The 13,264-nt window shown below is 56.1% G+C and overlaps 1 protein-coding gene across 7 annotated transcripts in view; it reads right to left on the reverse strand.

Moving 5' to 3' along the window:
* The window catches only part of LOC144603986 (ankyrin repeat and fibronectin type-III domain-containing protein 1-like), a 183,412-nt gene that overhangs the window by 19,643 nt on the left and 150,505 nt on the right, over positions 1-13,264 (reverse strand). For all 7 annotated transcript variants that reach the window (XM_078417931.1, XM_078417933.1, XM_078417932.1 and 4 more), the window contains 8 exons: positions 12,391-12,488; positions 11,609-11,699; positions 10,404-10,511; positions 10,122-10,221; positions 8,753-8,885; positions 6,950-7,069; positions 2,996-3,211; positions 1,304-1,470 (listed from right to left, as the gene is read on the reverse strand). In XM_078417931.1, the coding sequence (XP_078274057.1) occupies positions 1,304-1,470; positions 2,996-3,211; positions 6,950-7,069; positions 8,753-8,885; positions 10,122-10,221; positions 10,404-10,511; positions 11,609-11,699; positions 12,391-12,488 (1,033 nt within the window). The remainder of the gene's footprint in view (positions 1-1,303; positions 1,471-2,995; positions 3,212-6,949; positions 7,070-8,752; positions 8,886-10,121; positions 10,222-10,403; positions 10,512-11,608; positions 11,700-12,390; positions 12,489-13,264) is intronic.

The raw sequence follows: 13,264 nt of genomic DNA on the forward strand, positions 1-13,264 counted from the left end.
TGTGAGACCGCCCGGGGTCAATGCACTCAGGTGCCAGGTGAAAGGTTGGGTGTCATGGGCCAGGGGAAGGGACTGACCACATGCGGTTGGGTGGGGGAGAAACATCCATGGACTACTCAGGAGCAGAAGGTTTGGTCAGAGCAGGTATAACGTAGGAAACATCAGGCCACAATCAGAGACCCAGACACCAGATGGTCAGAGACCCAGACACCAGATGGTCAGAGACCCAGACACCAGACACTAAGGGACCCAGACACCAGACACTCAGGGACCCAGACACCAGACACTCAGGGACCCAGACACCAGACGGTCAGAGACCCAGACACCAGACGGTCAGAGACCCAGACACCAGACGGTCAGAGACCCAGACACCAGACGGTCAGAGACCCAGACACCAGACACTCAGGGACCGAGACACCAGACGGTCAGGGACCCAGACACCAGACGGTCAGAGACCCAGACACCAGACACTCAGAGACCCAGACACCAGACACTCAGGGACCCAGACACCAGACACTCAGGGACTCAGACACCAGACACTCAGGGACTCAGACACCAGACACTCAGGGACTCAGACACCAGACACTCAGGGACCGAGACACCAGACACTCAGGGACCGAGACACCAGACACTCAGGGACCCAGACACCAGACACTCAGGGACCGAGACACCAGACACTCAGGGACCCAGACACCAGACACTCAGGGACCGAGACACCAGACACTCAGGGACCGAGACACCAGACACTCAGGGACCGAGACACCAGACACTCAGGGACCGAGACACCAGACACTCAGGGACCCAGACACCAGACACTCAGGGACCGAGACACCAGACACTCAGGGACCGAGACACCAGACACTCAGGGACCCAGACACCAGACACTCAGGGACCGAGACACCAGACACTCAGGGACCGAGACACCAGACACTCAGGGACCGAGACACCAGACAGTAAGGAATCCCCGACCTTGCCGCCCCCTGACCCATTTCCCCTCTGACTTGTTGCCCCTGTGCTCCCTGAGCACCCCTGGTTTCCCCCCCCCCCCACCCCCCACCGGGCTGCCCTCCCCAATCCACACCTCCCCCCCCCCCACCCCCCACCGGGCTGCCCTCCCCAATCCACACCTCCCCCCCCCCCACCCCCCACCGGGCTGCCCTCCCCAATCCACACCTCCCCCCCCCCCACCCCCCACCGGGCTGCCCTCCCCAATCCACACCTCCCCCCCCCCCACCCCCCACCGGGCTGCCCTCCCCAATCCACACCTCCCCCCCCCCCCCCTCCCCAACAGTTTGGGGGTTACCTGCTGACGTGCTGGTTGCTCCGAACCCTGACATGACACAGGATGTTGGGGAGCTGTGCGGAGACCAGCACCCGGATCTGGTCCACAGAGCTGCTCAGCTTCAGGTAGCCCAAGTAGAGGCCTGGCATGGGCACCGCCTGGCTCTGTCTGTGGTAGGCCAGCTTCTCCTGCAGGGACAGCACAGTGAGACGGGTGGGGCAGGGGGAGGGGCAGTGAGACGGGCAGGGGAGCAGGAGAAAGAGCAGGGGTAGGGTGGGGAGAGCAGGGGGTGGGTGGGGAGAGCAGGGGGTGGGTGGGGAGAGCAGGGGGTGGGCAGGGAGAGTGGCAGTGGGAGGGTGGGGGGAGAGGGCCAGGGAGTGGAACGGAGAGGGCAGGAGGAGGGTGGGGAGAGCAGGGGGTGGGTGGGGAGCAGGGGGTGGGTGGGGAGAGCAGGGGGTGGGTGGGGAGAGCAGGGGGTGGGTGGGGAGAGCAGGGGGTGGGTGGGGAGAGCAGGGAGTGGGCAGGGAGAGTGGCAGTGGGAGGGTGGGGGGAGAGTGCCAGGGAGTGGAACGGAGAGGGCAGGAGGAGGGTGGGGGTGGGGAACAGGTCACCCCAGGCTCCCCCACCCTAGCCCAGCCCAGCCACCCGCTCCCTTCAGGCACGATCCCTCGCTCAGACTCCCCAAGACCACGGTCACACAGAGATCGTCACTCCCCCTGTGTCGGCAGAGATTGGATCAAGGAACACAGAAACGTACAGCACAGGAACAGGCAGCCTACAATGTCTGATGTTCGTGCCAACCATGATGCCAAGCTCTACATCTGCCTGTACATGATCTATATCCCTCCATTACCTGCATATCCACATGCGTCCAAAAGCCTCTTAAACCATGGTACCGTATCAGCCTCCACCCCACCTCTGGCAGTGCGTTCCAGGCACCCACCATCCTAAAGCCGTGCTCTCTAGCCTTTGACATTTCTACCCTGGGAAAAAGTTTCTGACTGCATTTAGAATATTGTGTGCATTTCTGGTCACCCTATTACAGGAAGGATGTGGAGGCTTTGGAAAGGATGCAGAGGGGGTTTACCAGAATGATGGGGGTATAGGTTACAGGGACAGACTTGGATAGTTTTGTTTGGAAAGTTGGAGGTTGCAGGGAGACCTGATGGCCATGTATAAAATTATGAGAGGCGTAGATCGGGAAGGCAGTCAGAACCTTTTTCCCAGGGTGTCTCATCAACACTCCACCTAAGGTAATGATGTCTATCTAACCACCTCAATCCGCCCCCCCCCCCCCCCCCCCCCCTCCACCTCAATCCGCCCTCTCGGCCTCCTCCAGTACAACGAGACCGTCCCAGACTCCCCTCACATCTGAAACGTTCTGACCAGGCAATGCTCGTTGTCTCTCCCCTGCACCCCCTCCATCCTGCGGTACACACAGCATCAATGTTTTGTGCAGATGGTGCGCTGCGCGTGGGCTCTTTCTCAGGGCCGTGAGCCTACGTGCATGGTAGACAGCAGCATGTCTCAGGGCCGTGAGCCTACGTGCATGGTAGACAGCAGCATGTCTCAGGGCCGTGAGCCTACGTGCATGGTAGACAGCAGCATGTCTCAGGGCCGTGAGCCTACGTGCATGGTAGACAGCAGCATGTCTCAGGGCCGTGAGCCTACGTGCATGGTAGACAGCAGCATGTCTCAGGGCCGTGAGCCTACGTGCATGGTAGACAGCAGCATGTCCAGGGCCGTGGGCTCATCTGCTGTGGTCAGGCACTTGCGCTGGCTCTGCACCCTGGCCAGAGGAATCCACCGGGCATTCTCCAGACTCTGGTATGAGCTCAGTTCCCTCAAGGTCACCATCAGAACATTGCCCTGCTTGTCCTTGATCGGTTCAAAGTAGAGTTGGCCCAGATCCTGGGTTCCTAGTAGTCCCTGCAACGTGAAGGCAGGAGGTCAGAGAGACATCGCTGTGAGAAGATCAAAGGAGGAGTCAGGATGTCACACCAGGGTAATCATTCGGTTTGGAAGGGGAGTGAGGATCTGGTGAATGGATGCCTCACTGGGTAATCTGGAACTAGGAGATACACCGGTAACATCAGACTCAGCACGAGCAGGAGCAAGTCCACTGTTTATTGTCTGTTGGACCCGCTCCAAAAATCAACTGAATCACAGTCATTAGCATTTCCACCTGACCCCTGGAACCCACATAGAACCACGGACACACACAGCACGGAAACAGGCCCATCGGCCCACCCCGTCCATGCTAACCGAGTTGTCTACTGGGGCATGGTTGATGGAGTTTAATACAGCGGAGCACTACCATGGGCATAACCTACACAGTGAATGGTAGAGCTCTGGGGAGTGTTGTAGAGCAGAGGGATCTAGGAGTACAGGTACATAGTTAGCTGAAAGTGGTCAAAAAGGCTTTTGGCACATTGGCCTTCATCAGTCCGAGTATTGAGTATAGAAGTTGGAAGGCCATGTTGCAGTTGTATAAGACATTGGCAAGGCCACATTTAGACTATTGTGTTCACAGAAAGGGCTCAAGCTGGAAAGGGTGCAGAGAAGATTTACAAGGATGTTGCCAGGACTCGAAGGCCTGAGCTACAGGGAGAGGTTGAGCAGGCTGGGACTCTATTCTCTGGAGCACAGGAGGATGAGGGGTGGTCTTATGGACGTGTATAAAATCATAAGATAAATAGATTGGGTAGACACACAGAGACTCTTGTCCAGAATAGGGGAATCGAGAACCAGAGGACATAGGTTTAAGGTGAGGTGGGAAAGATTTAATAGGAACCTGTAACATTTTCATGCAAAGGGTGGTGGGTACATGGAACGTGCTGTCACAGGAGGTAGTTGAGGCAGGTACTATTGCAATGTTTAAGAAACATTTGGACAGGTACATGGATAGAACAGGTCTAGAGGTATATACATGGGTCAAATGCATGCAGGTGGGACTAGTGTAGATGGAACATGTTGGATGCTGTGGGCAAGTTGAACCAAAGTGCCTATTTCCATGCTGTAAGACTCTATGACCTAAGCTAGTCCTAATTGCCCATGTTTGGCCCACATACCCTCAACCCATTCCCATCCATGAATCTGTCCAAATGTTTGAAAATTAATTGACTTCCCCTGGCAACTCGTTCCGTATACTCACTAACCTCTGTGTGAAAACATTGTTCCTTGGGTCCCTTTTCAATCTTTTCCCTCTCACCTTCAATCTATCCCCTGTAATTTTAGCCATCCCTACCCAGGGGAAATGACTGTGACTATTTATGCTATTTACACCCCTTGTAATTTTGTATGAGGGTGCAAATGACCCAGCACGAAGCTCGATAATGTCAACCTTCAAAATCATCCGGAGCAGGTTACGACCCTGCCTCATCCTCTCCAGCCTGTACGACCAACTCTAGCCCTCCTCTGTGCCTGGCCAATCATGCCTCACAAATCTGATACGAATTTGAAGTGCACAAGATCACGAGGGGCTTGGAAAAAAAGTAAATGCTCACAGTCTTTATCCCAAGGTGGAGGATTCTATAACCAGAGGACAGTGGCTGAAGGTGAGAGGGGAGAGATTTAAGAGTGACTTCAGGAATTAGTTGTTTGCTCATGGGGTAGTCCGCATCTGGAACGAGCTGCCAGAAGAAGCTATAGAAATGGACACAATTACGACTTTCGAAGGCATTTAGACAGATATGTGGATAGGAAGAGTTTAGAGGGTTACAGACCAGAGGAGGACAAATGGGACTAGCCCAGAATGCTAGCCTGGTCAGCATGGGCGAGTTGGGCTGAAGGTCCTGTTTCAATGCCGTACCGGTCTCTGACTCTGTGACCAGATGTCTCCGGGTTAAGCACCAGAATGGTGACTGCATGGGGAAGGGAGATGAAGGTCATTGTCAACAGAGCCCCTGGGTAGCTGGGAGGACGTGTAACTGCGGGAGGGGGTCATCAGAGGTCGCAGTGAAGTCATCACATTTTGCAATTTCCCAATGCCGGCAGAGATGGACATGGGAGAACAAGGACCCGTTCTGCCGTCACGTATGGATTCCCACGGACTCCACTGGGCTGCGGGTAAGCCCCGGCATTGTGAGCACGTGTGGATACAGTGAGACCATGTACAGCGCGGCTGTGGAGCTCACTCCACCCAATCCTGGTGAACAGTGGAGGGCAGCTGGTGAAGGAACAGACATCCGGGGAAGGGCTGGAAATGCAGCTTAAACCCTCAGGCCAGCCCCAGCAGCAGGACGGCCAGCCAGTGGCACAATGTGGCCCAATTCACAGGGGCGGGGAGAGCGACTTAGCATTGAGGGAAGGTGCTGGAGAGCTGAAGCATTGGTTGATCACAATAGACCTGCATTGACCCAAGTCGTAGAGAACAGTGGGGTGTTCAGAGAATATTCGTAGAAACAGAAGACCCTCAGCAGGTCACAGCTCCACCGGCTCAATTAACCAGCTCGTGTACAATAGAGGCACAAAGGTACAAATCCCGGCCCCTCCCTCAGCCCCCCCAATGTCAGCAGCTGTGACTAACACCGAGTGCCACGCAATGCAATGTCCAGCACGGACACAAGAACGTCTTGGGCCAAGGTCAGGGACAGCACTGAGCAGCCACACAAAGCCCTGCGGCTGGATGGTGAGGCCAGGGCTCTGGCCCCGATCAGAACCAACCATCGGTGAGGACAGTCAGTCATACAACACGGACATAGGCTCTTCGGCCCAACTGATCCATGATGCCCCATCTATGCTCGTCCCACGTTTGGCCCATATCACTCTAAATCTTTCCTATCCATCCAAATCTGTCCAAGTGTCTTTTAAATGTTGCTATCGGACTTGTCTCAACTACCTCCTCTGGCAGCTCGTTCCATGCACCCACCAGCCTCCGTGTGAAGAAGTTACCCCTCAGCTTCCGATTAGATCTTTCCCCTCTCACCTTAAAGCTGTGTCCTCTGGTTCTTGATTGCCCTACCTTGGGTAAAAGATTGTGCAGTCACCCCTTCTATTACCTCAGGATTTTAAACAGCTTCGTAAGACTTGCAGAGAAATGATAGATTAAAGTGCGGAATCAGAGAGTTCATGAACCCCTGTTTATCACAGCGTCAGTGAGCATGGAAAGAAAAGCATTCGACAAGTGAGCTGAATATAGAACACAGTACAGCACAGGCACAGGCCCTTCAGCCCATCGTGTCTATGCTGACCATGATGCTAATCCAAACTACTCCCTTCTGTCTGCATTTGATGTGTGTCCCTCTGACCCCTGCCTGTCCATGCGTCTGTCTAAATGCCTGGTGAACGTGACGATGGTAAGGGTGGGGTAAGGACTGATGAAGGAGGGAGGGATTGAGATAGACACAAAATGCAGGAGTAACTCAGCAGGACAGCCAGCATCTCTGGAGAGAAGGAATGGGTGACGTTTCGGGTCGACACCCTTCTTCAGACTGAAAAGTCACCCTTCTCTCCAGAGATGCTGCCTGTCCCAATGAGTTACTCCAGTATTTTGTGTCTATCTTTGGTGCAAACGACCATCTGCGGTTCCTTCCTACACAGGGAGTGATTGAGATTGTTGGGGTGCTCCGTCTGGGAGACAGGCTTGACGCTGGCATGGGGGTGGGGGGGTGGGTGAGTACCTTGTGAGAGGTTTGCTGCACGGGGCTTGTTGTAACTCAGCCTCACCTGAAGTTGGGCAACAGCCACCAGCATCTTATGGCGAGCCTGCAGCACCGAGGAGCAGGATGACGAGGAGGGACTCATGCACTGTCCCAGCCACCGACTCTCCTCCCACATGTACGACACCTGTGTGTGAGAGAGCCAGCAGCTCACTGCACCAGCAGACAGCACCCCACCCCACCCCCACACACCTGCCCGACACAGCCCACTCACTGTCCACGGTGGCTCACCCCGCTGACGAGTGTCTGGCACACTCCTTCGGTTTAGGTTCATTATTATCACGAGTATCGAGGGACGGTGAAAAGCTTTGTTTTGCATGCTATCCAAAGGGATCAATGTACCATACATAAATACAACCAATTCAAACTCAAGCACAATAGATGGTGCAAAGGGGAAGATACAGAGTGCAGAATATCGGTCTCAGCATTGTAACGCAGCAGTTCCACAGAATGATGACAGTCGCCCACGGTGTGAGGTATTGTGGTGGCTGATGTGACCTGTGGCCGTGTCAGCCCCCCTCACCACGGCCATCCATCCCACCTGCCCCCCTCACCACAGCCATCCATCCCACCTGCCCCCCTCACCACGGCCATCCATCCCACCTGCCCCCCTCACCACAGCCATCCATCCCACCTGCACCACTCACCACAGCCATCCATCCCACCTGCCCCCCTCACCACAGCCATCCATCCCACCTGCACCACTCACCACAGCCATCCATCCCACCTGCCCCGCTCACCACGACCATCCATCCATCCCACCTGCCCCACTCACCACAGCCATCCATCCCACCTGCCCCCCTCACCACAGCCATCCATCCCACCTGCCCCCCTCACCACAGCCATCCATCCCACCTGCACCACTCACCACAGCCATCCATCCCACCTGCCCCGCTCACCACGGCCATCCATCCATCCCACCTGCCCCACTCACCACAGCCATCCATCCCACCTGCCCCCCTCACCACAGCCATCCATCCCACCTGCCCCCCTCACCACAGCCATCCATCCCACCTGCCCCGCTCACCACAGCCATCCATCCCACCTGCCCCGCTCACCACGGCCATCCATCCATCCCACCTGCCTCACTCACCACGCCCATCCATCCCACCTGCCCCCCTCACCACAGCCATCCATCCCACCTGCCCCCCTCACCACAGCCATCCATCCCACCTGCCCCGCTCACCACGTCCATCCATCCCACCTGCACCACTCACCACGTCCATCCATCCCACCTGCCCCCCTCACCACAGCCATCCATCCATCCCACCTGCCCCCCTCACCACGGCCATCCATCCCACCTGCCTCTTACATAACAAAGTGTGGCCGCTACAAAGTGTGGTAACAGTATTCCCACTCCCTGCACCCCGATATTCCCGAGATCAGCTGGCAGGTGTCCCAGAAACCCTGCTCCAGGGGATCAGATATTTCTTCTCTCCTTCCACCTCCTCTGTCCTGTCCAGTGCTCATCTCCCTTTCATCTTTCCTTCCCGTGTTTCTCCAATCACTAAACCATTTAATTTTGGTATAAACCAGCATCTGCACTTCCTTTGTTACCACGTCCTTTAAATATTTCTTTCCAATGGTTTGACAGGTTTGACAGGTTTTTGAAGGCCAACCACTCACATGTGATGGACTGCAGGTGTGTGCTTGTGTACATCCGTGTTTCTGCCGGGAAGCCTGGCTGGTATTTGTCGTGGCAGTGCAGAGTGTCGGTGTGGCAGACTGCCGTGCCTGTCCCCGCGGCATCATTCCCCACAGAGCCACAGCGCGCCCGATGCCAGCTTTAATCCACTCCCTCCTCCCTTACCTTCATGAACCAAAGGAAGTCTTGCATCAGTGAGCTGGAGTAGGAATCGTCCACATCGACCACGGGGATCTGCTCCTCATGCGTCACCACCACATCCTCGTCTTTGTAGAGAACCGCAGCCAGGTACAAGCCTCTGAAAGTCAGGACAACAGCTACTGCCTGAAGCAACCAGCACAACCCCGCTCTCAGTCGCAGAGTGGCACAGCAAGAAACAGGCCCTTCGGCCCAACCCGTCCATGCCAGCTACACCCATTTGCCTGCAGGTTAAATGCCACCCTGCAGCTGCCATTGTGCCTCTCCCACACTCAGCTTGACCGGCCTGCTTGGGATGATCTGTTACTGTGGGGTCAAGCACTCGAGACTGAAATGGGAAACTCCCAAAACTTCCTCTATTTTCTATCAAAAAAACTCACACTCAGTGTTGTATCTGTAGTATGCAGTGATGTGTGTGTGTGTGTGTGTGTGTGTGTGTGTGTGTGTGTGTGTGTGTGTGTGTGTGTGTGCGTGTGTGTATCTGTGTTGTGCGTTTACAGTGGGAAGAGGCTGCTCCTGAGTCTGGTGTCAGGTGCTGTCAAGCTCCCAGACCTTCTCTCACTGAAATACACTAACAGTTGCAGCACTCAGAGGGGTGGTTGGAGTAGGTTTCTCCTGGCTCTGGAGTCTAGAAGCAGGAGTCATGGTCTCAGAATGAGGGGCTGGCCAGCAGGGAGTGAACCTTTGAGGAGCAGAGAGTGGTGAACCTTTGTGAACCTCCACCCTCGCTCACTCCATGAGTTCATTCACAATGGAGACTGAAGATATCTAGATTTAAAAGAACAAGGGGCAAGGATGGGACACTGTAAGTAATGTCAGTGAGGCAAATCACCCCCCCCCCCTCAGCTTGACCAATGGTGGCAGGGCCGTCTTAACGCATGGGCCTGATGGGCACTTGCCCGGGGCCCCACGAGCATAGGGGCCCCATGCTGATCTGTGTATGTTAAGTGACTTGCAATAAATAAATACTACTTTAAAAATGTAGGTTCAATAAGTGCTTTTTTCGCAACATTTTCGGTCCCTAAGTGCTTCTCACAGCGATCTGTAAGTACTTTTCGCAACAATGTAGCACCCTAAGTCCATCGCTAAGTGCTTTTCGGTAAGTGCTTTTCGCCAGCACGACAGGGGGGGCTGGTAGGGAAAGGGGGGTGGGGGAGAGTAACGGTAGGGGCCCCAGTACACTGCTTTGCCCGGGGGCCCATAATGCTGTAAAAACGTCCCTGAATGGTGGGCCAGGTTCAAGGCCCAGAAAGCCCCCTCCTGCCTCTCATTCTCTGTTTCATTGTGTCCTGATTCAGATTTCAGTGACAAAGCGCCCACTCCTCTCACCACTCACCTTTTGAGACTTTTAACAAATTTGCTTGTGGGCTGAAACAAGTGCTTGATGCTCTTGGACATCGAGTGCTTCCGTCCCGGGAGGTGGACCTTTGCGTTCCCTGGAAAAGCAAAGAAGCACGTTCCATCCTGAGGAGTTGTGAAGCCAGCCTCCCTCCAGCGGACACACGCTCCGCACAGCTTCTCTGCCAAGCCCGGCTGTGGAGGTGGTCAGCAAGCTGCATCACTGTGCAAGTGGATGGGAGTGATGGCGGGCGTGAGGAGGGGTCATTGAAGAACTCACCGTGGCACAGGCACTGCTGGTGGTGGGTCTTCACCTGCATCAGCAGCTGCTCCAGGGCCTCTGGCTTCCCCTGTCGCCTCGCCTCCCTGCTCTCCGCGTCTCGCCAGCCTGCGGTGGAAGGAAGACAGCGTGTCACTGACCGTGGGCACGTGGCCGAGGTCAGGCTGTTCCCACTGGCCTGGCAGAATGACCAGACCCCCCCACACTTGTGACCCGTCCACCCCGGCACCCAGCCCACCTCCCAATGCCCAGCTCTCCAGCGGTGAGGCCCCTTCTAACAGGGCCAAGACCAGCTGGGTCCCAAAGGGGCCAGAGTCAGCCCTGGTCAGCGACCAACTGATGAGGTGGAGCCTCAGGGACCTGTTCACCCTCCTTGGGTTCTTCTCCCTCCACGGGCGCTGCCTGACCTGCTGGGTATCCTGTCAATGAACATGTTGAGTGTGGGATAGACATAGAAAGCTGGAGTAACTCAGCCCACACTGCACAGCCCACGAGATTGTTGCCCGGGGGACTGTTCAATGTTGTTTTTCATGCCTTCGATCAGTTGATTGTGTAGTGAAAGGGAAGAGTGACATTGGCTGCAGCATGAGGTGCGTGGGAAGGGAGGGAGGAAGACAGTGAGAGAGGGGGACAGGAGGGAGGGAGAGGAGGAGAGGGAGGGAGACTGAGTGGGAGAGGAGAGGGAGAGTGTGAGGCAGTGAGTGGGAGAAGGGGAGGAGTGGGAGGGTGGCAGTGAATGGGAGGGGAGGAGTGGGGAGGGTGGTACGGGGTGAGGGTGGTAGGGGGTGAGTGGGGAGAGGGGGTGGAAAGGGAGGGTGGAGAGGGTGGTAAAGGGTGGATGGGAGAGAGAGGGAGAATGGGGAGGGTGGGTGGTAAAGGGGGAGGGGAGGGAGGGTGAGAAGGGAGGGAGGGAGAGTGGCAGTGAGGGGAGAGGGCGAGGGGAGGGAGGGTGGGGAGGGAGGGAAGGCGGTTGCGTGGGAGGGGGGGCTGTGTACGTGTGGGCAGGCAGGGAGAGGGGGTGGCTGTGGACCTCAGAGAGCTCCCTGGTGCCTCCACCCCCATCACTCCCAGCATCGCCCAGCATTGGGAGTGTAGGGGACATGTCCTCCCCCCTCCCCCTCTCCATTTCCCCAATCCCCCCTCTCCCCAACCCCGACACAGCCGTGGCTGACAGGGGGTGGGGGTGCGACTGCTGTCATACTTACTGGAGGGGGCGGCACAGGTGGGCACCGAGCTGCACGGGGGACCCCAGCCCTTCATGTTGTACGCAGTCACCCGGGCGTAGTACGGCTGCCCCTGTGGGAGAGCACACACTCAGCCTCCAGCTACTCACGCCCATTGGGCCCCATCAGCTCAGCCTACCCCAGCCCCAGTGAGCAATCTCACCGCACCCATTCCTCCTCTCTGGCCCAAAGCCCCACCAATCATTTCCTCCCCGGTGCCTGGCCCACCTCCCCTCCATTCCATCCCATCCCCCCGCCCACCGGCAGTCAGTCCCAGGGCTTCATGGTCAGCACAGGCATGGAGGGCCGAAGGGCCTGTTCTTGTGCTGTCTGTTCTATGTTTAATGCTCTATTTTCAACCATCCACGCTGCATGATCTTCATTTCCACTTCGTTTTATGCTCAACTCTCTGCAGTCCATGCCCTACGCCCCGCACTTTTGGGCTGGGGTCAGGGTCCAGTCAAGGTCAGGTCCGGGGTCAGGGGTCAAGTCTAGGGTCAAGGTCAGTCAGATCCAGGGTCAGAGGTCAAGTCTAGGATCAGGTCCAGGGTCGGGGTCCGGCTGGGTTCAGTGTGGGTGCCACCAGGCTCTGACCAGGTTGAGGATGTGTGGAGGGGGAGCGTTGTCTCTGTGGCTGCTGTCTGACACTTGTACCACCATTCCATGAATCCCCGCTCGTACTGTCTTTCACATGCCTTTCACATGCCTTTCACATGCCTTTCACATGCCTTCCACGTACACACACAGGATGTCGTCCTCCTTACCGTGACCAGCCCCATCATGGTGGAGCTCAGAGCCTTCATCCCGTCCAGAACAGTCTCTCCCGTTAAGATGCTGAAGTCAGGAGATGTGCTCCATTCAACTGCAAGAACAACGGACAGAGTGAAGCTCCCTCTACACTGTCCCATCACACACTCCCCACTGTCCCATCACACACTCCCCACTGTCCCATCACACACTCCCCACTGTCCCATCACACACTCCCCACTGTCCCATCACACACTCCCCACTGTCCCATCACACACTCCCCACTGTCCCATCACACACTCCCCACTGTCCCATCACACACTCCCCACTGTCCCATCACACACTCCCCACTGCCAACATCGGCAGCTTGTGATTTGATGGCATTACAATAGACAATAGACAATAGGTGCAGGAGTAGGCCATTCAGCCCTTCGAGCCAGCACCGCCATTCAATGCGATCATGGCTGATCACTCAATCAGTACCCCGTTCCTGCCTTCTCCCCATACCCCCTCACTCCGCTATCCTCAAGAGCTCTATCCAGCTCTCTCTTGAAAGCATCCAACGAACTGGCCTCCACTGCCTTCTGAGGCAGAGAATTCCACACCTTCACCACCCTCTGACTGAAAAAGTTCTTCCTCATCTCCGTTCTAAATGGCCTACCCCTTATTCTCAAACTGTGGCCCCTTGTTCTGGACTCCCCTAACATTGGGAACATGTTATCTGCCTCTAATGTGTCCAATCCCCTAATTATCTTATATGTTTCAATAAGATCCCCCCTCATCCTTCTAAATTCCAGTGTATACAAGCCCAATCGCTCCAGCCTTTCAACATACGACAGTCCCGCCATTCCGGGAATTAACCTAGTGAACCTACGCTGCACGCCCTCCATA

This window comes from Rhinoraja longicauda, chromosome 21, assembly GCF_053455715.1.
Source record: "Rhinoraja longicauda isolate Sanriku21f chromosome 21, sRhiLon1.1, whole genome shotgun sequence".
Lineage (NCBI taxonomy): Eukaryota > Metazoa > Chordata > Chondrichthyes > Rajiformes > Arhynchobatidae > Rhinoraja > Rhinoraja longicauda.